This window comes from Silene latifolia, chromosome X (genome assembly GCF_048544455.1).
Source record: "Silene latifolia isolate original U9 population chromosome X, ASM4854445v1, whole genome shotgun sequence".
Taxonomy (NCBI): Eukaryota; Viridiplantae; Streptophyta; class Magnoliopsida; order Caryophyllales; family Caryophyllaceae; genus Silene; species Silene latifolia.
The window spans coordinates 39,137,308-39,162,439 of record NC_133537.1 but is presented as its reverse complement, the minus strand read 5'-3'; the positions used below and the strand labels follow the sequence as shown (position 1 = coordinate 39,162,439).

General features: G+C 39.0%; 1 protein-coding gene and 1 long non-coding RNA gene across 2 annotated transcripts; both read right to left on the bottom strand.

The window, feature by feature from the left end:
• Positions 1–3,081: 3,081 nt before the first annotated feature.
• On the bottom strand, positions 3,082–4,396 carry LOC141621354 (uncharacterized). The gene is made up of 6 exons (XM_074437924.1): positions 4,317–4,396; positions 4,068–4,199; positions 3,859–3,968; positions 3,695–3,779; positions 3,537–3,602; positions 3,082–3,400 (listed from the first exon to the last, which is right to left on the bottom strand). Exons 2-6 carry the CDS (start codon positions 4,146–4,148, stop codon positions 3,389–3,391), a joined length of 354 nt encoding a protein of 117 aa, XP_074294025.1. The 5' UTR covers positions 4,149–4,199; positions 4,317–4,396; the 3' UTR covers positions 3,082–3,388.
• A 120-nt stretch (positions 4,397–4,516) lies between these two features.
• On the bottom strand, positions 4,517–4,900 carry LOC141621353 (uncharacterized). Its single transcript, XR_012532253.1, has 3 exons — positions 4,823–4,900; positions 4,643–4,727; positions 4,517–4,564 (listed from the first exon to the last, which is right to left on the bottom strand). It is a non-coding gene; the product is annotated as an uncharacterized LOC141621353 (long non-coding RNA).
• Between the last annotated feature and the right edge of the window lie 20,232 nt (positions 4,901–25,132).

Genomic DNA, 25,132 nt, shown 5'->3' with positions numbered 1-25,132 from the left:
GACGAACTTTGAAGTGTCGTTAGTTGAGGATGCAAATAAAGGACTAAAATTTGCGATTGAGTGCGGTAGAAGCACGAATGATGTAAGGTGCACATGTAAACTGTTTGAAAGGAGAGGTATTTTATGCAGTCACATCATTTGGGTTTGTTCGGGAAAGTTTAAGGACATACACGATAAATATATTTTGCAAAGGTGGAGCAAGAATGCACTCAAAAGTGACATTTATGATTGGAATGGGAATCATTAGAGAAATACAACAATACCAAAGTACAAAACAGATTGGAATGTCTGTGGTGTGGTCGAGATTCAGATTAAGCTGTTGGTATGCTCAAAAGGAAAGAAGAGTCGGATGTGAGAGAGTTTGCCAAGTTGATCAAGGAATTCAGGACAAAACTAGAGGGAAACACTCAACCGTTGACAAAACAACAACATTGAGCTTCTCTTGGGCTGCAAGGTTCCAGAAGAAACCAACATCTTACCGCCGAATGTGTCTAGGAACAAAGGTCATGGTAAACGGTTGGTGAGCAAGAAAAATAAGGCAATCAAGAAGGCGGAAAAAGCAAAAAGGTTGTGTGCTAACTGTAAGCGCAAGGGCAACCACGACAAAAGGAATTGTCCATATGATTTTGCAGACCTTCCTCCAAAGAACCAGTTTGCATTCATCTACGCAACTACAAATCGATATTAATCAAGTATTTTATTTATCTGTTTATCTTATTTTGAGAATCCCAGAGGTTGCTTTGTGAATCCCGTGTCTTAATTTGTGAATCCCTGGTCTTATTATGTGAATCACATATCTTTATTTGTGAATCACAGAATGAGACCGATTGTATGTAGTAACCTGATATAATTCCTCACTTTTATTATTGTTTAATGTTTGTAAACATCTTTCTAATTCAATTGTGTCTTTTGCGTAGGGAGAGCTAGCGGACGAAGAAGTAGAAGAGGAAGGGGATGAGGATGAATAATGAAGGAAAGAGTCTTCTTAAGCCTTGAGAAATAGATATGATGATTGAAGAAGACACTGACAATTTTGAAAGGAGCAGTCTTTTAGTTTGGCAACATATTATTTATTCGTTTCCAAAAATATGGACATCTTATTTGGTTATCTTATTTTTGTGAATCTGAGAGGTTCTGTTGTGAATCTAAGAGGTTGTTTTATGAATCTTAAATCTTAAATCTTAAAATGCCTAAGTACATCTTCTATTCTGTAAGTGCCGCATATTACCTTTTCGGATTGTTTTGAAATCCGCAACTCGTAATGACCTTTGTCTAATTGAATACATAGGATATGAATACATAAAATAAAAGTAAAATGATCATTATCACCTTCAACCCAATCACCATCTTTGAAGTTGATAAAATATAACCAACATTATAAAATATAACCAACATTTAAAAAAAATACAGTACAAATTAATAATCCGGAAAGTAGTTACGGATTTCAAAACGAATATCACTGAAAACATCATTATCACCTTCAACCCAATCCACCGGGTCGTTCTCCCATGCAAGCGGAATTGTCCCGAACTCAAAAGAAGGCCCCTTCGCATACAAATATGCGACCAGTCCCAAATCATCTCTATTAGCAACCCATAAATATGGTCCGGACGGAGGTTTAACGTTTTCAAACCACCACCTCGAAGCTTCATTATTATAAAAAGCGCGCTCCAGTTTGCGCGCTTGACGGAAGCAATTGCGTTCATCTCCCCCTCCAAACTCGATCATTGCATGTCCCTTGAACGACCCATCGCCAGTAATAGCCGGGTGGATAGCTTGAACTAAATTCAATCCAGCACCCCGAATAATTTCTACTAATCTGTCAAGATCATATGAGAGAGTCTCCTTTCCAAACCTATCTATTGTGCTTGGCAAATTATGAAGAATGCACATCGCAGGTTTGACGTACGATATTTCGGAACGGCGTCCGAAACTTTCTACTGAATCAAAGGATGCATCAGATTCATAGCCATCAGATTCATAGCCATCAGATTCTTCATACGATGCATCAGATGAATTATTAGAAGACATAATGGTTTTAGAGGGAATTTACTATGGATTAAGTTTGAAGTTTCGGGATAGACGGGTATGGAGGGTTAAATAAATATATGTGAAACAAAGAGAATGAAACTAAGAGATGTGAAACAAAACCTATTTATAGGAACGAACCGATTGATGAAACAAAGAGAATGAAACAAAGAGATGTGAAACAAAACCTATTTATATAAAAACGAACCGATTGATGAAACAAAGAGATGCATCAGATGCAATGGATAGAGTTGAAATGTGTTTGGTGTGAAACGTTTGAAATAAAGAGAATGAATGAATGTTGTGTGTGAAACGTTGTAAATAACAACATTCATGGCACTTGCCACGATGGGTAGAAAAGTCTAGAAATGTGTATGTGTGGTAAATAATTAACACAGATGAAATGTTTGAAACATGTAAATGACGGTTTAATCCAAAAAGAATCCCAGGTCTTAATTCGTGAATCCTGGGTCTTGTTATGTGAATCACATATCTTAATTTGTGAATCCTGGAACAATTAGTTTGGCAACATATTTATTTGTTTATCTTATTTTTGTGAATCTGAGAGATTCTTTTGTGAATGTAAGAGGTTTTTTTATGAATCTTAAATCTTAATATATACAAAAGACCCGGAAATCTTATTTGTTGGTATTAATTTGTGAATCCTGGTCTAATTTTCGCGATTATTAGGAAGATTCGTAATCTTATTAGAAAGGAACAGTCAATCAAGCTAAACGGTCTTATTTTGTGAACGACACAATTTAAATATTATTTCATGAATCTTACCGTGTGAATGACAATATATAAATCCGAGGTCTAATATTGTGAATCGACTTGTTTTGTGAATCAATCTTTTGTGAATATCGTCTTTTTTTTTTTTTTTGAATCTCAGACATTCTTATTCTTTTGTAAATCTCAGGTCTCATTTTATCGACTTATTTTGTGAATCCATCTGTTTGTGAATATCGTCCTTTTTTTTTTTGAATCTCAGACATTCTTTTGTGAATCTCAGGTCTAATTTTGCGAATCAGACGCTTTATAAATCTTCCACGTTAAATTTCCATTGATTAAAAGTCAACTATTACAAACGGAGATCTACTCAATAAGCAGATTAGCACCCAACTAAATGACTAATAACATATTCACTAGGATACTTGATAGATCCTGCATATACCATCTAATACTATACTAACATAATACTTGATTGTATCCACCACAAGTTAAATCTCCCTGCTTATACCATAATCACTAATAACATTCTTTTGTGAATCCCAGGTCTCACTTTGTCGACTTGATTGCATACATCAAGAACGATCTCCCTGCTTCACATCATATCACCACCATAGACAAGCACATCTTGCTACTTATACTCCTATATCAGAAAACACATAAAATATTTCAAAATATATACACGGACAAGCATGGCTCGTTACTATTTTAAATATCGCGGATACTATGAATGAATGGGGATTTGATATGCAAAAGTTATTAAAGAACCGGGACTGTACCGTTCTAGTATTTGCATCCCATGAAAGTAGTTGCATCATTACAGACTTTCGAAAATCTGGCATTCTCTGCAATTGTAAGAAATTATAGATGAAATTAATGAACAACACAGTTTCAAATACAGATTTCATGTACATATACTGTTCAACTTGTTTCTTACCTGATAATTGTCTGGATTCTGCCAATCACCGATCTCACAGTCCAACATACTCAAATACCTCAACACGTGAGCTCCACAATCAAAACTGAATGTAGTATAGTGTTCAACTGTTTAGTAAACAATATTTAATTTCCGTAAAGCGGACACATTAGGGAATAACTTACTTATTTGATTGTTGAGGAACTCTGAGAGTTATAACCCTGTGAGAGTGCAGAAACCGCATGGGATAATATGACGGGGAACTACGTGCCAAAATAGGAGATAATTTGGCCACCTGAAAATGTTTCGAGTTAATACTGATTATACACTAAAAATGTTTTATATACTCTGATTCACAAACTGTCGAGGGTTAGATTAGGCAAATAATTAATACCATGTCTATGGTTGTATTATGTACATCATAAGACTGTACGCAGTCGCTTGAGTTGAGGATGTAATTCGTTTTACTATCCATATCGCATATACAAGCCCACCAATGTTTGTCTTTGATCAGCGGTATAAAAACCTGATATAATAAAGATTAGTCTCCAATTTACAGCCCTACATGTCCACCACAAAAAAAAAAAAAAAAAAAAAAAAAAAAAATAATAATAATAAAAAAAATATTGTGGAGGGACCAGACCTTTCGGATTGTGGCACCATTCACCGGTTTGTATGTCCCACTGATGTATTGATTCCAAATACAAGGGTTTTTCTTCCTTGTACAGTTCTACATACCACAAAGGGTGATTTTACAAACCATATCAATTTGGGATAATCAAGATACTTGAATATTAAAACAAGTTCAAAGCTAACCACGATGACAGTCGATGGCAAGTCTGAAAGATCTGGTCGATGAAGTGTCGTCTTAATCCCAAACATATCAATCACCTAAAAAAACAATATTAGGAATGAAACAAAAGATTACAGATAATACAATGGAATGAACGCTGATAGTAGACTACTTACTTCATCCATAACCCACTGACGCGGTCTAAGCGTAGATAATCCCGCTCGTGTGACTTCCATCCACTCAGTACACACCATAGCCTCGCTGTAGTAAGGCACATTAAGAAACATTACTAGAATTAAAGTAAAGGGGCAAGGGAAAAGCACAAAAAAATAAAAGTAAAGGGGAAAAATACTTACTGTATGACATCTCTTCCTTTGCGGTGCCAAATAACCTTCACAAGGTGGTCTTCAGAATAAGGTAGACGCCGGTAGCCCCTGACAAATATTAATAAGACAGCTTAAGATCTGTGATTCACAAATCAAGAACTTTGATTCACATAATAAGACCCACGATTCAGAAATTAAGAACAACAGATAAAACCAATAATAACATCTAAGATTCACAAAACATGGTTAATAAGGGAATGGGTCATACATAGGCACACAATTCCACTCTTCGCACTTCGTTCGACAAAGAGCTTTCAACATGTTGTCACCGGAGGTCATAATTCAACGCATAACTTCAATGCATAGCGTTTGATTGACTTACCTATAAATGCAAAACAAAAAGTCCTTATAATTATTCCAAAGTTCACGAATCGGCCCTGTGTTTCGGAAATCAACTCAAGGTCCGACAAATCTAACTCTCAGTTCACAAGGTTAAATAAAGGTATCTTACGTGTTATAATTAAAGGACAGTCAGTTTTGTTCCCTTTGTAATGCTCCAACAGTGAAAACAAATAGACGCCGGTATCCATTTCACCAGACTTCAAAATCGAAGGAGGGATAAACAACTCGGGCATCATGTCACCATGCTGCGAATCTCGGTGAAACCCAATTAATGAGCCTGTCTTTCTCGCACGTACACAACCTAAATTAGCACTTAATTATGTGGATGTGTTACATGCTTGTCAAACACTTTGATCGTGAATTCACAGCTTTGCATAACCAGAAATGGAGGAAAAGACGCACCGTAGGTTGCACATAATCAGAATAGTTAACATCTACTCCATTCATAGGGTGTATGACTGTCAATTTATTCCATCGAAGGTCGAAACAAAAGAAGAACGGTGGGCATGATGTAGACATGATTGGAGTGCAAATCTGAAAACAAGACAAGATGAAATGAAAAGAAGAACATACAGATGAAAATAGGTTTCACAAAACATAATAACACCAAACCAAAACTTACTAATTGAATCAAGAAACATCAATATTTTCCAGACAACCCAGGGGGAACTAACACCGTCATTGGAGTATGGAACAAATAAACGAACAGGAGAATCCGGTGATTTCAACTTCTCATTACTGTTTAGGATCTCACACCAAATATTTACAGCTTCAGAACATACTCGATCACCTTCAGGTATAGTCCTCAACATGCTCCTTGTCAATCTCTGAGTGTTACTTTGAAAAAGAATATCACTGCACTCAACAATCAAAACAATCAGATTCGCAAAACAAGCCGTCAGATTCGCAAAACAGCCTATTGGATTCACAATATAAGCCCTACGATTTATAAATTGTCTGATTCACAAAATGAGACCTGAGATTTACAAAACAAGGTCATAGTCAAATACCTTTGTTCTACTGTTGAGCAAAGCCCGAAATCCAACAGTATTTTCTCATCCCTACTAAAAGCAGTAACAACACTGATGTTTCTTTGGAGATACGGAGATCGATAGGCAGCAGCTGGAATTATCTCTCTTCTAGAACGCACAATAGCAGGAGTATTGACATCAACATTATTGACATCAACATTAGTGACATCAACATGATCAGAAACTGATGGTACCGATAATGTAGGAAATCTGGTTCCCTCATCCTCTTCCCTCTGACACTGAACTATTCTTTCCTCACCTTGTATGCTTTCCTCACCTGGTCCCTCTTCGTCCGCTTCGCACGGACCGGTGGTTTCATCACCCGACAAACGGTTTCCATGACGACGACGATCAATGCGAGTGACCAATGGTTTTTCGTGCAATTGATCGATTCTTCCACACACGATTTGGAGATGGTGGACGGACGATTGGAATCATTGGAGTATCGGTAAATCAATAACAATTGGGGGTTAAGGCTAGTTCGACAACCGGTGTTGGTGTTGGTGTTGGCCGGGGCCGAGGATCAATAGACTGTCTTCTTGAGAAGACAAAAAATGATCGTCGTCTGCTAGCAGCCTCCACCGTGGGCAATCTGATGGGGTTGGCAATCTTGGTTTACGACGTTTCCGAATGGGTTTGCTTGTCACTTTGGGATCTGGTGCACGAATCGGTACAAAAGTGTCATCCATAATTTCCAATGCCGCACGTAAATCGGACCATCCACCCATCCTGTCCACATCGTCATTAACAACGTGATCATTCTCCACAACATTCGCTCCCATGGATAACGTGTTTCCAACGATATTATTGACCACGTTGTCCAAATTCAGTTCACCATCCTCATCCTTCTTAGCATCCTCATTATTACCAATCTCTGTATTTTCCTCCTTATTCCCATCATCGGCATTTTCTTCATCCCCAACATTCTCATCAAACTCATCCTGTTGGGATGAAATATACCCGTCCGCAATACCATTAACGGCTGCCACCATAGTAGAGACCGCTGCTGACGAAGGTAGCTTGTTCGTAGCTTGAATAGCAAGAGATCTGTACTTAGCGAAAGTCTGCAGGCCACCTTTCCTTTGCGGCGTCGGCAAGTTTGTGAACAATATCACACTTACTCGTCACTAAGGCCATCGTTTTCTTGTCACCGCAATGTGGAATGTCAGACCCTATATCTGGTATGCCTTCTTCAATGGTTGATTTGGACTGAACATGCTCAAGCTTTGTGACCGGTGGGTATGAGGTGCGGGTGCGAGTGTGTGGTAGCTCATGACAAGGGGAGGCTCCACGAACCTTGACCAAACCTTTTTTTGCCTTCAACTCCTGTTTAATTCTTTTTGCAATTTTTTCTTTCGTCCAATTACAACAAGTTGGAAACTTTCTTACGACCAATCTTGATTTGTAGACGAAACGGTCCAAGTAAATGTACACGAGCACCATAATGGGTCCACCAAAAAAATTATCTCCTTTCAAGCGTTTGACATCTCTCCACTCCTCCTTTTGCCAAGACTCAACTTGGTCACCAACTTTTGATGAAATTGCACCAATTGAATTCGGAATCGATGAAGTATCACCTAAACTTTTCAAAATCCTCAAACTTGCGCGATTCCCTTGCACACCACCCAACAGAGACGAGAATATGTAAACGATGAAATTTCGTTTAAAGTCATCTCCACCATCTTTCTGCATGGATAATTGGTTCAAGACGTGGTGATCATCGATATATTTGTGTGGATATTGCTTTCGGAAGTTTTCCAACGTAGCTAAATAAGCAGGGCACTTATCCACATGTGACGCTTCCTCAACAGGTCTTGAACCCATTGGAATGTTCATGCAAAGATGGATGTCCTCCTCTAATACAGGAGTTTTTTGTCAAATAACCATCCCTTTGTCTTTGGGTTGTAATTGGACACTAGCCAATAAGCAAGGTCCCCGGGAATCTTGTCTGTTTCAATCATTAACAGACCGCCAAAGCCCATGTCTTTTATAGATTGAATCTGGCGATCGCTCGGTGGATTTTCCGTATCTTTCGAAAAGTTGTACAACCCTTTTGGCGACATTCGAGTCCTCACCGTAGGCGGTCCCTCCGAACGCCTCTGTTTTTTCTTTGTGTGAAGCGCTTGCTTGCACAACCGCTGTGATGGTCGCTTCATCTTGTAGCTTTGTTTCACAATAATCATCTTTAGAGTCACAAACACAAAATAAGCTGAAAGGATACACAAAACATAAGAACTAAGATTTATATAGTCTATTTTGGGGGGATATGACCTGAGATTCAAGAAATAACTCTCCAGTTTCACGAAATAACCTCAAGGATTCTTTTCAATAAGGCATAAGAGTTATATAGTCTGAATGTGAGGAGTATACCTGAGATTCACAAAATAACACCCCAGATTCACGAATAAACACCCCAGATTCATAAAATGTATATAGTCTGAATCCAGGGATAAGACCTGAGATGCACAAAATAAACTCCCAGTTTCACAAAATAAGCTATAGGATTCAAAAATAAGCTAACAGTAGGGGGCCGGGTGTCCTAAAACGGGACGGGAAAGGGTTTAGGGTTGGATTAGGCGAATCCGCTACCGCGGATCCGCCTAATCCAACCCTAAACCCTTTCCCTTGTACATAGTCATTCGACCAACAACAAGACCAAAAGACACCCTAGGAGGGGACGGGTGAACCCCTTTTGGGGGACGGGGTTAACAGTAGGGGGCCGGGTGTCCTAAAACGGGACGGGAAAGGGTTTAGGGTTGGGTTAGGCGGTTCCGCTACCGCGGAACCGCCTAACCCAACCCTAAACCCTTTCCCTTGTACATAGTCATTCGACCAACGACAAGACCAAAAGACACCCTAGGAGGGGACGGGTGAACCCTTTTTTGGGGGACGGGGTTAACAGTAGGGGGCCGGGTGTCCTAAAGCGGGACGGGGAAAGGGTTTAGGGTTGGGTTAGGCGGTTCCGCTACCGCGGAACCGCCTAACCCAACCCTAAACCCTTTCCCTTGTACATAGTCATTCGACCAACGACAAGACCAAAAGACACCCTAGGAGAGGACGGGTGAACCCTTTTTGGGGACGGGGTTAACATGAGGGGGCCGGGTGTCCTAAACCGGGACGGGAAAGGGTTTAGGGTTGGGTTAGGCGGATCCGCTACCGCGGAACCGCCTAACCCAACCCTAAACCCTTTCCCTTGTACATAGTCATTCGACCAACGACAAGACCAAAAGACACCCTAAGAGGGGACGGGTGAACCCCTTTTGGGGGACGGGGTTAATAGTAGGGGGCGGGTGTCCTAAAACGGGACGGGGAAAGGGTTTAGGGTTGGGTTAGGCGGATCCGCTGCATCGCGGAACCGCCTAACCCAACCCTAAACCCTTTCCCTTGTACATAGTCATTCGACCAACGACAAGACCAAAAGACACCCTAGGAGGGGACGGGTGAACCCTTTTTGGGGGACGGGTGTCCTAAAACGGGACGGGAAAGGGTTTAGGGTTGGGTTAGGCGGATCCGCTACCGCGGAACCGCCTAACCCAACCCTAAACCCTTTCCCTTGTACATAGTCATTCGACCAACGACAAGACCAAAAGACACCCTAGGAGGGGACGGGTGAACCCGTTTTGGGGGACGGGGTTAACGATGAGGGGGGTGTCCTAAAACGGGACGGGAAAGGGTTTAGGGTTGGGTTAGGCGGATCCGCTACCGCGGAACCGCCTAACCCAACCCTAAACCCTTTCCCTTGTACATAGTCATTCGACCAACGACAAGACCAAAAGACACCCTAGGAGAGGACGGGTGAACCCTTTTTGGGGGACGGGGTTAACGAGGGGCGGAAATGTCAACGGGGCATGAAGTTATTATTGAAGTTATTATTGAAATTGTCATTCGAAGTTATTATGAAACAATAGGGAACGCAAGGATTCACAAAAAACAAAGAACACAAAGCAAACTTCATTAATAAAACGTAGTAGTCATACATTATATTTATAAACTATCGACAATAGAACACGGCAAACAAGATAGCAACGTTCAATGCCGAAAATCACAAAGATAGTATTTTAGGAAAAGGGATACAAATGTAGGCTATAGGTCCATAATAGAAGGTAAATCAATAGAACATGCATCTATACAATTGCGTAATAAGTTGACAGCAATAGCAATTGCAGTGGCTCGTTCAGTAGACATCACTGGAGGTAAAGAACGGAAGTTTTCATAAATTGTAGCGCGATCAATAGCATTCAGAAGGTTCATGACACTTGGATGGTTATATTGGTGAAAATGAAGGATGAATTTAGCTGACATATTATCAGTCAGCAAACATTTGCACGTTTGGAAGATTAGGTTAGCACCCCTATGAATAATTAGAATACCCTCCACATGGTTGATTTCAAGAGAAAGCCAATATGCAGCGGTTACACCGGGAGCATTGGGATGGATAAGAAATAACTGAGACCAATTCCGACACACAATAGCCATATTTGCCTTGTCTTCAAAGGCATCAAGTTTAGAAAATATATTATGCATAACTCCTTGAATATTGAAAACAGAATGTTGTGAGTGATAGCGAGGGGAAGACAATTTAACTTCTGCCAAATCAGCTTCCTTAAAAGACAAACTGATTGCATTTTGTTTTTGACAGACATAAGCTGCACGAAATGACGATTCGTCTTCTTCAAAAGCATTAACGACACACCCTTTGCACCAAGACTCCATAATTCACTAAAAAATAATAATAGGAACGCATAGTAGGTTAGTAACTAAATGAATAAGTTTCACAATGGCAGATCTAGGTTTCACAACAACTACTCCAAGATTCACAAAATCAAGTATAGGATTCACGTAATTATGAATCAACATTACAGCATCGAGAGACAGAACAGAATCTCACCAAGTGCATGCCAGCTAAATTATTATGAAAGTTGTATTCAAAGTTATTATGAAAGATATATGCTCGAGGATTGACAAAATAAAAGGAAAGTGAACTTCATTAATGGAACATAGTATTCATACATTATGTTGATACAACATCCGAAATAGAAAACTACTGATTACATATTTATACAAGGGTGCCTTAGCAAGTATACAAAAAGTAAGATTAAACACTAACGGTGATAGACCTAAGTACACCGACCGACAACTAAACATAATAGGTTCATTTGAAATATAATTGAGTAGCTACATTCCCTATCACGCAAGGGTACAACTTTAAGTCCTACAATCGTGTTCACAAGGTATTACCGTCCTCATATTCAGCTTTCTTCAATTGAGTAATTCCTTGTGTTGTATTATAAGGGCATTGTAGGCAAGCTTTCTTTAGATGTACAAGAAAGCAAATATATCAAAGATGAAGATGAGGACGATGAAGATAATCGATCCCTCCAAAACAAGTCTTTCTCATGGCATATATGTTCTGCCATATCCCACCATTTGGTGTTGCTCATTTAGCCAGGAAACCGTCACAACTAGAAGGCCGGGCTAAATGAGCAACACAAATGTTGGGATATGGCAGAAAATATAGGTCGTGAGAAAGACTTGTTTGTAGGGATCGATCTTCATCGTTATCATCTTCATCTATGATACATATTCTTTCTACTAGTACATGGAAAGAAAGGTAACCTAAAATTCCGTTTTAATACAACCCAAGGAATTGTACAGATGAGGCAGAGTTTGAGCATAGTAATACCTTAAGAACACATTTGTAAGACTCAAAAGTGTACCCTTGCGTAATAGGGAATTTATCTACTAAATTATATTTCAAATTACCAGTACTAGTCCCTACAGTCAGCAAGCTGTCCGGCAAGATAGCATATCCATTTAATGAGCTCAAACTCTGCCTCTTCAAATATATCGATTACCCGACCCGTACACCAAGTGTCCATAGTTGGCAATGTATACGCAGATAGGAGCAATTGACCTAGGCATATAAATAACTAACACAGTTCGATAAAAATAAATGAAAATAACTAAAACATAATAAGTAATACATTTCATACACATACACAAAATGTCATGTTTCGTATAAGTACATTCCAGATAAGTAGGATTAAAAGCCATATCAAAACAAGGCAAAGCATTCAGATGAAGTTTTACAAATGACCAACTATGGACAAAGTGGTCTATAGGTTTCGCAAGATAAGGTCTATGCTTGGACAAACATTCACATAAACTCATCATAAAAAGATGACAATCATGAGGCAGGTTTAACTTCCTGCATTATAATGAGAATGATTCGCAAAATATTGCACCAGATTCACAAAATATTCCACCAGATTCACAAAAACGACTCTAAAATTCACAAAATTAACTCGGGTTTAACAACGACACATCAGTCCAATATTCACAATATCACCTCCAAGTTTCATGATGCACAAACACAGGTTTAACTTCCTGCATTATAATGAGAATGATTCACAAAATATTCCACCAGATTCACAAAATATTCCACCAGATTCACAAAAACGACTCCAAAATTCACAAAATTAACTCAGGTTTAACAACAACACATCAGACCAATATTCACAAAATCACCTCCAAGTTTCATGATACACAAACACAGAACTATGTCGACATTGCAGAATCAACAGATCACCACAACAACAACAACAAAAAAGCACAATATTAACAAAAACGAAACATATTAAGCAATGAACAATGAGAAAAACCTAATAAACAAACGAAATGCATAAAAATCAAACGAAGTCGATTTAGTAAAGAAACGGAAAGGAACATACGAAGAAGAGGATAAATCTACTTCAATGGCGGAACAAATGTGACGGAGTTCAGCGAATGGCGAAGACGGAGTGAAGTCAAGATGAGCGAGACGGAAGAGAGAGAAATAAATGGCGGAAAAGTAACTGAAGGAAGAGAGAGAAATAAATGAGGGGAAGTGAGATTGTAAATGAGGGAAAGTGAGTTAGTTGGGAGTATATAGGGGACAGGTGTCAACATCTGGTGCATCTGTAATAATTAGATCCAATGGTGAGTAAATGGTTCAGCCGCCTTACCCTAAGAAGGGTGCCTCACATGATTCAATCTCTCTCTATATATATATATATATATATATATATATATATATATATATATATATATATATATATATATATATATATATATTAGTTTTGTGTTGGGGTGAGTGGAGGTCGCCTTCTTTTTAGTTAAGTTGTGTTGGTTTTGTTTTGATAATGGAAATTTGAGTTTGTTTGTAACAAAACAAATGAAAGAGTTAAATCTATTTTTGAATAGTTAAACCTAGATCTATTTTTTGTTTTCCAAATTTTCTTTATATTTGTTGATTTTTATGTTCTAATGAAGTTAAAATTACACTTTCTTCTTCTAAAATTACACTTTTCTCCATTAAAATTTCATCTTTTTCTTTTAAAATTACACCTTTCTCCATTAAAATTGCACTTTTTTCTGTTAGAATTACACTTTTTGTTGTTGTTAGAATTACACTTTTTTCTGTTAAAATTACACTTTTTTCTGCTAGAATAACACTTTTTCTGCTAAAGTTACACCTTTTCTTGTTAGAATTACACTTTTTTCTGTTAGAATTACACTTTTCTTCATTAAAATTACACTTTTTTCTGTTAAAATTATACTTTTTTCTGCTAGAATAACACTTTTTTCGGCTAAAATTACACTTTTTCTGCTAAAATTACACTTTTTGTTGTGGTTAGAATTACACTTTTTTAGCTTAAAATTATACTTTTTTTCTGCTAGAATAACACTTTTTTCGGCTAAAATTACACTTTTTCTGCTAAAATTACACTTTTTGTTGTTAGAATTACACTTTTTTCTGTTAAAATTACACTTTTCTCCGCTAAAATTACACTTTTTTCTGTTAAAATTATACTTTTTTCTGCTAGAATAACACTTTTTTCGGCTAAAATTACACTTTTTCTGCTAGAATAACACTTTTTTCGGCTAAAATTACACTTTTTCTGCTAGAATTACACTTACTACTATTGGACTAATGTTACACTCTCAATGGACTAAAATTACATTCTCAGTGGACTGAAATTATACTTTTCTGGCCTAAAGTTACAATTTTCTGGACTAAAATAACACTCTCATTGGACTGAAATTACAATTGCCTGGACTAAAATAATACTTTCCTGGACTAAAATAACACTCTCATTGGACTGAAATTACACTTTCCTTGACTAAAATAACACTTTTTGTCGTTAAAATAACACTCGTAAAATGCTAAAATAACAATAAGTTGTGATAAAATTACAAAAATTTAAAATATTATTCGTCAAAATCAGTCAAAAAAGACTGAAGTTAAACTCGTAAGACGCAAAATTCTCGTAAACATTCCTTAAAATTACAAATTTCAAAATAATATCCGTCAAAACCGCTTCGTAGATTAAAATTGCATTTTTTGCTGTTAGAATTACACTAGTAAAATCCTAAAATGTCGAAAACTTGTCTAAAAAAAACGAAAAAAAAACTGAAACTGGAAAAGTGTTAACAAAATTTTCATAAACTTGGAAGTATAAGATAAATGGTGGTGTTAATTGTGTATGATAATGAATAGTAAATGTATTATTAAAACTAGAGAGAGAAGTGAATTAATTAGTGTTAAGTGTGTTTCGTACTTTCAATCTCAAGCATCCACCAAGCATGATCTAAGGGATATGGGAGGGACTTATGGACTCAAAAGATATGAAGGACTTATAAGAACTTTACTCTATATGTATATATGTATATATATATATATATATATATATATATATATATATATATATATATATATATATATATATATATATATATATATATATATATATATATATATATATATATATATATATATATATATATATATATATACCATGCATTTATTGCATGGGTCTAAACTAGTTAATTATTAAAAGGAATAAAATTTCCAAGATGGCTACCGAAGGAGTTAGTGTGCTCATATGTCTAGAATATTGTATAACTAATTTATCCTATGTGGCTACGATATTCTGCTAGGAGGCGCTAAATGAGTTAGGGTTCGGGTAGTATTAATCGGTCCTACACGATCACACACTAGATGAGTTTTGCAATTTTATAATTAATAAGAATAATAATGTAACACCCCTATACTCCAAGTGCCTTACCAGGACCACTCAGGTATGAAGATATTACCATCTCGGTTACCCGAGGCAATGATAATCAAATAAACAATAAAGAAACAACGTTTAAATAGAAATACTTAGTGAAGGGTTACAATTCTCAAACCAAAACCAAAAGTATAATGCATGTTCTCGAACCGATCACATCGTTCTAATCGAAATGTAAAGAAACTACTAAGCTACAAAAAAGACTTCTATCATCATATCGTGGCAATCCCAGCTATCCCAATACTCATCTCATACCTGCTCAATATCTGCTCACCATCCCCGAATGGATCACCGCAGTTTACAAAACAACAACCGGGTCGATACTAATCACACAACTCAATATATCAACAATAAGATAAACAGACAGCTTAAACGTCACACACACAACCACACCAATTCCAACAATCTCAATCACGGATCGTCCCACCTTGGACCGGTCCCCGCTGGGGACCGCACCGTACCCACCAAATCCCCGCTCCTCATAATGAGCGATAACCCTATCCATTAATGTGCACATCCCTCCTGTGGCGGGTTCCACAGAAGGAGAAACTAGGGCGTGAAGCCACTCCCGCAAGTGACCCCACTCAGCCGAGGGCACGCCTTGAGAAACATAGACAACCAATCACAATCACAATCACAGCCGTCATAATACAATTACTATAGCAAACAATCAATCTCAACACATCAACAATCATCCCATTATGGGACTAATACTGAGTAGGAAATCTTACCTGGAAAGCACACTATCAGACGGTCTCTACAGCTGTATCAAAAAGTTTCCTCTACGAAACCTCCTCCTATCATACAACATACAAATGCTACCAAATCACATACTACTCAAAAAAACCCCCAAATCCCTATATTAGGGTTTAACCAAAACAAAGGAAAGACAACAAAAAGGGTACATAGATCTTACCCTCGACGCAAGGATCTCAACGGTATAACCAACGATGAAAACCGACCTTCCAAACTCCGGGATTTGCTAACGATGCGATTAGGATTAAGGACGTACTTGCTTTCTCTCTTTAATAGTAAATTAGGTTTTGCAAAAGTGTTTAGAATAATGACGACGAAGGTTATATATCTTAATCGCATAATTAACAAAACCCGAGAAAAACTCCCCGCAAACCGGCTACTCGATCGAGTACCCAAGGTACTCGATCGAGTACCCCCTTACTCGATCGAGTATCCTAGTTACTCGATCGAGTACCCAACAGGTCAGAAACTATTCTAAAACGCAACTCACCCTTACTCGACAGAGTAAGGCCTACTCGATAGAGTACCCGAAGACTCATAAATACGGAGTATTACAGTCTTCCCTCCTTAAAAAGAACTTCGTCCTCGAAGTTCAAACCACTATTAAGCAAAGGTACTCCCCCAACGCTTCCGACTCACTACCAAAACAAAACTCAACATAAAACATGTTACTAACCCAACTCATCCCGACAAACATACCGACACAACATACAAAAAGGGTATAAAACGGTTAAAAACTCTTTGCGATCATCTCCTACCCCCTAAAAGAAACAAGGTTACGTCCTCGTAACCACACATACCTGATCAAACAGAAAAAGGTATCGCTCTTTCATAGCTTCCTCTGGCTCCCATGTAGCTTCCTCAGTCTCGTGGTTAGACCAAAGGATTTTAAGCAAAACTGTCTCACCACTCCTAGTCTTCCTAACCTTTCGGTCAAGAATCTGCTTAGGCACCTCAAGATATGATAAGGACTCATCGAGCTCTAAGTTCTCTGCCTCTAACACATGTGACGGATCACTCACATACTTCCACAGCTGCGATACATGAAACACATTATGCACTCTCTCTAACGCAGCTGGTAAAGCCAAACGATATGCAACTTCCCCAACTCGCTCTAAGATCTCATAAGGCCCTATAAACTTCTGACTTAGCTTGCCTTTCTTCCCAAATCTCATAACCCCATGCATAGGAGACACTTTCAAAAGAACCTTGTTCCCAACCTGAAACTCTATATCTTGGCGGTGTAGATCTGCATAGCTCTTTTGCCTATCCTGAGCTGCTCTCATCCGTTCCCTGATCATCTTAATCTGTTCAACCATCTCATGTACCATCTCCGGTCCTAAAACCACTGCCTCAGCACTATCGTCCCAACAAATTGGACTCCTACATCTCCTCTCATACAAAGCCTCAAACGGTGCCATACCAATACTAGTGTGATAGCTGTTATTGTAAGAAAATTCTATCAAGTCCAACCTCTGTTCCCAGCTACCACCAAAATCCATCACACAAGCTCGCAACATATCCTCAAGAGTCTTGATTGTTCTCTCAGTCTGTCCGTCTGTCGCAGGATGAAATGCTGTACTCATCTTCAAAGTTGTTCCCAACGATTCCTGCAACTCTTTCCAAAACCTTGATATAAATCTCGCATCTCTGTCAGACACTATGTACTTAGGGACTCCATGTAACTTAAGCACGTTCTTTCGATAGGCCATAGCCAATTGTGCTTTAGTCCATGTATCTTTCATTGGAACAAAGTGAGCTGACTTGGTCAGTCGATCCACTATTACCCAAATCATGTTGTTACCTTGTTGACTCTTTGGCAAACCCACGATAAAATCCATGGAAATGGATTCCCACTTCCACTCAGTGCACCGTTAAAGACCGAATCTTACCTTGTGGTCGTCATTGTTCCCCTTTAACTCTTCGGCATGTCAAACAACGGACACAAACTCAGTTGTCTCTTTCTTCATCCCAGGCCACCAAAACGTGTTCTTTAAATCCTTGTACAATTTGTCTCCACCTGGATGAACTGAATATGGTGTGCAATGTGCCTCTTGTTGGGAAATGTGTCCTCAACAATAGTGCGATCACATGATTTAAATATCATTATTAAATCTCATACCAAGAATACGAAAGGGATGATACATTACATATATAGGCAACTGGTCCACACATATCGGTAATGATTGGCTGGCTAGAGTTTGGCATTACTGTCGTGCGACGGTGGTGACCAGTTGATCCCTTGAGGTCACACCTAAAGGACGATTCCCTTAATTGAAAAGGTTAATTAATTGTATACTGATACATATTAATTAATTCCTTAAAATTGAACAAATTATCATAAGAGAGAAAATGACATCTTATTATAATGTGATTAAATGAGATTTTATTTAGTAATTTAAGAAGTTATATTACTAAAATTAATCGGTGTTTGCGAAACACGCGAGAAGAGAATGATAAGTTAGTTATAATTACAAGATATTGTGAATTATACTAACTAGTAATTAAATGACCATTTTATGAGAAAGTAATTTTAATTACTAGTCAATTTGTTAAATATGATTTATTTAATTTGTAAATGATATTTAATTTGTTAAATATGCATTATAAATTAAAACATGACATAAGACATGTCACATGTCACATGAAATACAATTGTACAATTGACAAAAATAAAATGGACTCCATATTACACACATAAAACCGAAATTGGTGGGCATTGTGAGATGTTTTGTCTTTTTCCATTTGTCTTATTCATTTGTCCAAATTGCATGATAGTGACATGACAATGAAAAAGACTTACACCTAATTGTCTTGTGAAGACAAAAAGAAAAATAATTATGGTCTATTTTACCTAGAGGCCACCGGTTTTGTGAGCTTAATTAGAGAGTTTTCTCTCAATTTTCATTCACTTTCTAATGTTCTAAGAAAACATAAAAACTTCTCTCTTTTTCTTCACAAAATTCATTTTTGTGAATCTAATTTGTTTAAATCAAACACTAATAATACTAAAAGTAGTATATGAGTATTAGTAATAGATTTTAAGGTAAACTACATTACAAACATCTAGTACATGTTTATTTGTGGATTTAAGGGATTGTCTTGGGTGCAACTAATTGGAGGGCTTCTATTTTGAGGTCATGTATGTTCATCCAATATGGAAAGCTCAAGAACTAACAAGAAGGAGATCTTGTTGGTGCCCAATATGACCGAAATTTATTTGGTGAGAAATTGATTTTCTTATCTCCTTTTATTTTAGTTTGCATGCATAAGATCTAGAATTTATTTTATGACTAAATAAATTTGAAACATATAAGAATATGTTAAGTAATGAGATATAGATTTCCTTCACCTCTGTCATGATAGTCTTTCTCAACTCCTCATCATTAGGAACACACCACCTACCATCAAACCTCAAACTACCATCTGTATGAATAGAGAATCGAGACACTGTCCCTTTCTCTACTCCAGCTCTCCACTCAATCATCTTAGGATCCAACGCCTGCTTACCTCGAATGTCATCATAAAACTCAAGCTGCACTGTCATATCGCCCATGGCATCTCCTTTCTGCATCATATGTATCCCAAACCTCGCTACCTCATCTCTCAGTCTTATCAAAGATAGAGCTGTACACAGAGAATGTACACTCTTCCTACTCAAAGCATCAGCAACTACATTGGCCTTCCCTTCATGGTAGATAATTTCCATGTCATAATCGCCAATCAGCTCCATCCACCTCCTCTGTCTCATGTTCAACTCCTTTTGAGTGAAAATATACTTGAGACTCTTGTGATCAGAAAATACCTTAAAGATTGCTCCATAAAGGTAATGTCTCCAAATCTTGAGAGCAAACACCACTGCACCCAACTCCAGATCATGAGTAGGGTAGTTCTCCTCATAAGGCTTCAATTTGCTAGAAGCATAGGCAATCACTTTACCGTTCTGCATCAACACACATCCCAACCCATTCTTTAAGGCATCTGTATAAACCTCAAAGTTCTCGATTCCTTCAGGCAATGCTAAGACAGGAGCTGTGATCAAACGCTCCTTTAATGTTTGGAACGCCGTCTCACAACTCTCATCCCAACGAAACCTGTTCTCTTTCCTCATCAACGCTGTCATAGGTCTAGCTATCTTGGAGAAATATTTCACGAACCGTCCCGTAGTATCCAAACTAAACCCAAGAAACTTCGATCTCAAAGAACATTCTTTGGTGCTTCCCACTTTGTCACTTTGCTTCTATCTTTGCTTGGATCCACAAACTACCCCATCTTTAGAGATCACATGCCCCAGAAAAACAACTTTCTCTAACCAGAACTCACACTTGGATAGCTTAGCATACAACTCATGCTCCCTCAAAGTTTGCAACACGATCCTCAGATGCTCCTCATGCTCCTCCTTAGTCTTAGAGTAGACTAGGATGTCATCGATAAACACCACTACAAACTTGTCCAAAAACTGTCTAAAGATTCTATTCATCAAATCCATAAACACTGCCGGTGCATTAGACAACCCAAACGGCATCCCCACATACTCATAATGACCATACCTCGACGTGAAAGCTGTCTTTGGTATGTCCACCTCTCTAATCTTCACCTGATGGTACCCCGACCTCAAATCAATCTTAGAAAAGACTGATGCACCACTCAACTGATCAAACAAGTCATCTATCCTTGGCAAAGGATACTTATTCTTCACCGTCACTCGGTTCAACTCTCTATAGTCTATACACAACCTCAGACTTCCATCTTTCTTCTTCACAAAAAGAACTGGTGCTCCCCACGGCGATACACTAGTTCTAATGTATCCCTTCTCTATCAAATCATCCAACTGCTTCCTAAGCTCCTCCATCTCCTTAGGACCCATACGGTACGGTGCCTTAGAGATTGGCCCCGTCCCTGGTTTCAACTCTCTTTGTGAAATCTATCTCTCTTCCGGCGGCAACCCGGAATCTCCTCTGGAAACACATCCTCAAACTCTCCCACCACTGGTATCTGCTCAACTGTCGGACCCTCTATCCGGTCATCTCTCACATGGCATAATATCAAAGGACATCCCTTCCTCAAATATGACTTCAAAGTAACAGCTGCAATCAACTTAACTTTGGGTTTGACTAGAAACCCACGATAAGACACACTAACGCCCTTAGGACCTCTTAAAGACACTTTCTTTTGATGACAGTCTATCTTAGCTTTATACTTTCCCAACCAATCCATCCCAACTATCATCTCAAAACCGTCAAAAGGAAACTCTAGCAAGTCTACAGGAAATCAACTTGCCCAACTATCATAGGTACATCCCTATATAACCTCCCACAAGATATGTACTCACCCGAAGGTATAAAAACTTTCTCACCGATGTGACTCATACACCCTTAAACCCAACCGTTTAACATGACTCTAAGATACAAACGACTGAGAAGCCCCCGAATCAAACAAAACAAAGGTATGAATACCATTAACAAAAAAGTACTGGTGATAACGTGTGCATCCTCCTCACCGCTTTCTTCTCATCATGAATAACTTTCCATTGGTCTTCTCCCACCTCCTGGACAAGATCTTGGTGATGTGGTCGGCTTAGCACCCGACCCTTGGTTGTTGTTGTTGTTCGTTGGTGGTTTCGATAAGAATTACCGCCGTTGCGGTTGCCTCCACTGGTAACTCGACTTTCCCGGTTTGGCCATGACCCTAGGTCTATTGCTCGCATAGCTCTGCAAGCAGTCTCTGGAAGGTTCCCGGTGCACTTGTGCACTCATGTCTCTTGTGGCCTACACCACCACAAACTATAGCAGTCACTCCCAACTACCACTAACACTTCCACGGCCACGCCCAAAGGAAGCCCCAAAGATCAACCCGACCCGAAGAAAACCCCTTAGACCGATTGTGGTTGCCTTTCTTGTGATTAGATTGGCCACCACCCTCGCTCTCGACTTCCTTTTCTCACCACCCGACCTCTCCCGAGCCATCTCCACCAACCTCTCGGCTCTTCCACCCTCTCACAAGCTTCCTTAACATCAGTAAGGACTCCCACGGGTAACTTATCCATAATCTTAGGGGTCAACCCCTCTCAAACCTCAACGCCAAATTCTCCTCACTCAAACCCATATCCTCAAAGATACCTAGACTTGTCATTGAACCTGTAGTACTCGGCCACGATATCTCGGTTATCTTAAAACTCACAAACTCTTCACTCAACTTACTCCTCACATGCTCCAAGACAAACTCTTTTCTCATAGCTCTAAGAAACTCTTCCCAAGGTATAGCAGGTAAACCTTGGTTCACATACAACTCCTTAGCACTCACTTTCACCGTATCCCACCACTTACCACCGCCTCCCTCGGATAGAATGCAGCTGTTCCACTCTCATCTCATCGTGACGAAGTGAACCAAATCTAATATGTTCTCCATCTCTCTAAGCCAGCTATCAAGAAGGTTCGGCTCTCCAACCCCCTTGTACTCTTTCGGGTTAAACCTCGCTATATAGAGGCTGATTTTAGAGTGATCAACCTCTTTCTCCTTATCCTTATCCTTATCTTTCCCCACAGCCTTTAAAGCCTCAGTAAGAGCATCCTGATGCTCCAACATCTTAACGATGTCATCTAAGTTCATAAGCTCAGCTCTCGCATACAAAGCAGTCTTCTTGGGCGGCATCTTGAAACTATATGAGAAAAGGGGTGGATATAAACATACGCGCTAAAACCTCGAAACACGAAAACAAGCTGCCCAGGCCCTACTCGATCGAGTTCCAAAACACACTCGATCGAGTGCCCAACATACTCGATCGAGTGCCCCAACCCCAACATCAGACCCCAAACAGACCTTCTGATCTCTAACATACTCGACCGAGTAGTTAGGCTACTCGATCGAGTGACCCCCTACTCGATCGAGTGCTCGAAGTACTCGATCGAGTGCCCAAAAACACGATTCTGGACTCAAAATCGTCAAAAACCCACCCGATCAAGTCAGTCCCACTCGATCGAGTCATGTTAACTCAGAAACGCTACTCGCATGCTATATCATATGCTAACATGCTAAAAACTTTATAAAACCAACATTATATCATAACTAAGCATATAATGCTACGCATCTTTTCATACGATCTACGAAATCATTATATCATGTTATTAAATGCCACATTGTAAACACCCAACATGTTTTCATTCCAACATCAATTCTACATATATCATCAACCTTTCTTTCACATTCTCAACTTCCTACCGCAAACACCCAACGGTTACACACACTTCATCACATACACACACAAGCTAATCAAACAACGCATACGACCTTGACATACACCTCCCATGTGACCGGTTCAAAATTGTAGGGCGAGTTCGCGACTTCAAGACGTCTCCCAAGCCTTTGCATTAGCTCCTACAACCTTTACCCCGGGTTCATTTTAATTGACTCCCTATGTTCATTAGGTTCATTGGTTACAGGTTTCAGGATCGTCGCTCTGATACCATTTGTAACACCCCCATACTCCAAGTGCCTTACCAGGACCACTCAGGTATGAAGATATTACCATCTCGGTTACCCGAGGCAATGATAATCAAATAAACAATAAAGAAACAACGTTTAAATAGAAATACTTAGTGAAGGGTTACAATTCTCGAAACCAAAACCAAAAGTATAATACATGTTCTCAAACCGATCACATTTTGTTTCTAATCAAATGTAAAGAAACTACTAAGCTACAAAATGGAAGACTTCTATCATCATATCGTGGCAATCCCAAATATCCCAAAGACTCATCTCATACTGCTCAATATCTGCTCACCATCCCCCGAATGGATCACCGCAGTTTACAAAACAACAACCGGGTCGATTAATCACACAACTCAATATATATCAACAATAAGATAAATGCATGACCTTAATCTGTCACACACACAACCACACCAATTCCAACAATCTCAATCACCGATCGCCACTGACCCGATCCTCCCGCTGGGGGGACCGCAGCCGTACCCACCAAATCCCCGCTCCTCGTAATGAGCGATAACCCTGTCCATTAATGTGCACATCCCTCCTGTGGCGGGTTCCACAGAAGGAGAAACTAGGGCGTGAAGCCACTCCCGCAAGTGACCCCACTCAGCCGAGGGCACGCCTCGAGAAACATAGACAACCAATCACAATCACAATCATAGCCGTCACAATACAATTACTATAGCAAACAATCAATCTCAACACATCAACAATCATCCCATTATGGGACTAATACCGAGTAGGAAATCCTACCCGAAAGCACACTATCGACGGTCTCTACAAATTTGTATCAAAAGCTTCCTCTACGAAACCTCCTCCTATCATACAACATACAAATGCTACCAAATCACATACTACTCAAAAAAACCCCCAAATCCCTATATTAGGATTTAACCAAAACAAAGGAAAGACAACAAAAAGGGTACATAGATCTTACCCTCGATGCAAGGATCTCAACGGTATAACCAACGATGAAAACCGACCTTCCAAACTCCGGGATTTGCTAACGATGCGATTAGGATTAAGGACGTACTTGCTTTCTCTCTTTAATAGTAAATTAGGTTTTGCAAAAGTGTTTAGAATAATGACGACGAAGGTTATATATCTTAATCGCATAATTAACAAAACCCGAGAAAACTTCCCAAACCTGGCTTACTCGATCGAGTACCCAAGGTATTCGATCGAGTACCCCCTTACTCGATCGAGTATCCTAGTTACTCGATCGAGTACCCAACAGGTCAGAAGCTATTCTAAAACGCAACTCACCCTTACTTGACAGAGTAAGGCCTACTCGATAGAGTACCCGAAGACTCATAAATACGGAGTATTACAAATAAAGCTTATTCTGTTAAACTTTCCATATATTGAACTCCCTATATATAGGGATATATATAGAGATATAAGGGAGATCTTTGATGATCAATTTTTCTAAAAAGATAAAAATCTCAAGGGAGTAAAAGGGAAGAAAATTGCCCTTAAGATTGTACTAGGATTAAAAGGGAAGAAAATTGCCCATAATGTGTGGGTACCAGTAGAGGCGCAACACTATTGTG

Excerpts from the sequence above, each read along its gene's own strand:
- LOC141621354 (XM_074437924.1), bottom strand. The coding sequence starts at position 4,148 with ATGGATAGTAAAACGAATTACATCCTCAACTCAAGCGACTGCGTACAG. Across the intron at positions 3,969-4,067 it reads ATAATACAACCATAGACATG|GTGGCCAAATTATCTCCTAT; the intron begins GTATTAATTATT and ends AAACATTTTCAG. Across the intron at positions 3,780-3,858 it reads GTTCCTCAACAATCAAATAA|TTTTGATTGTGGAGCTCACG; the intron begins GTAAGTTATTCC and ends TACTACATTCAG.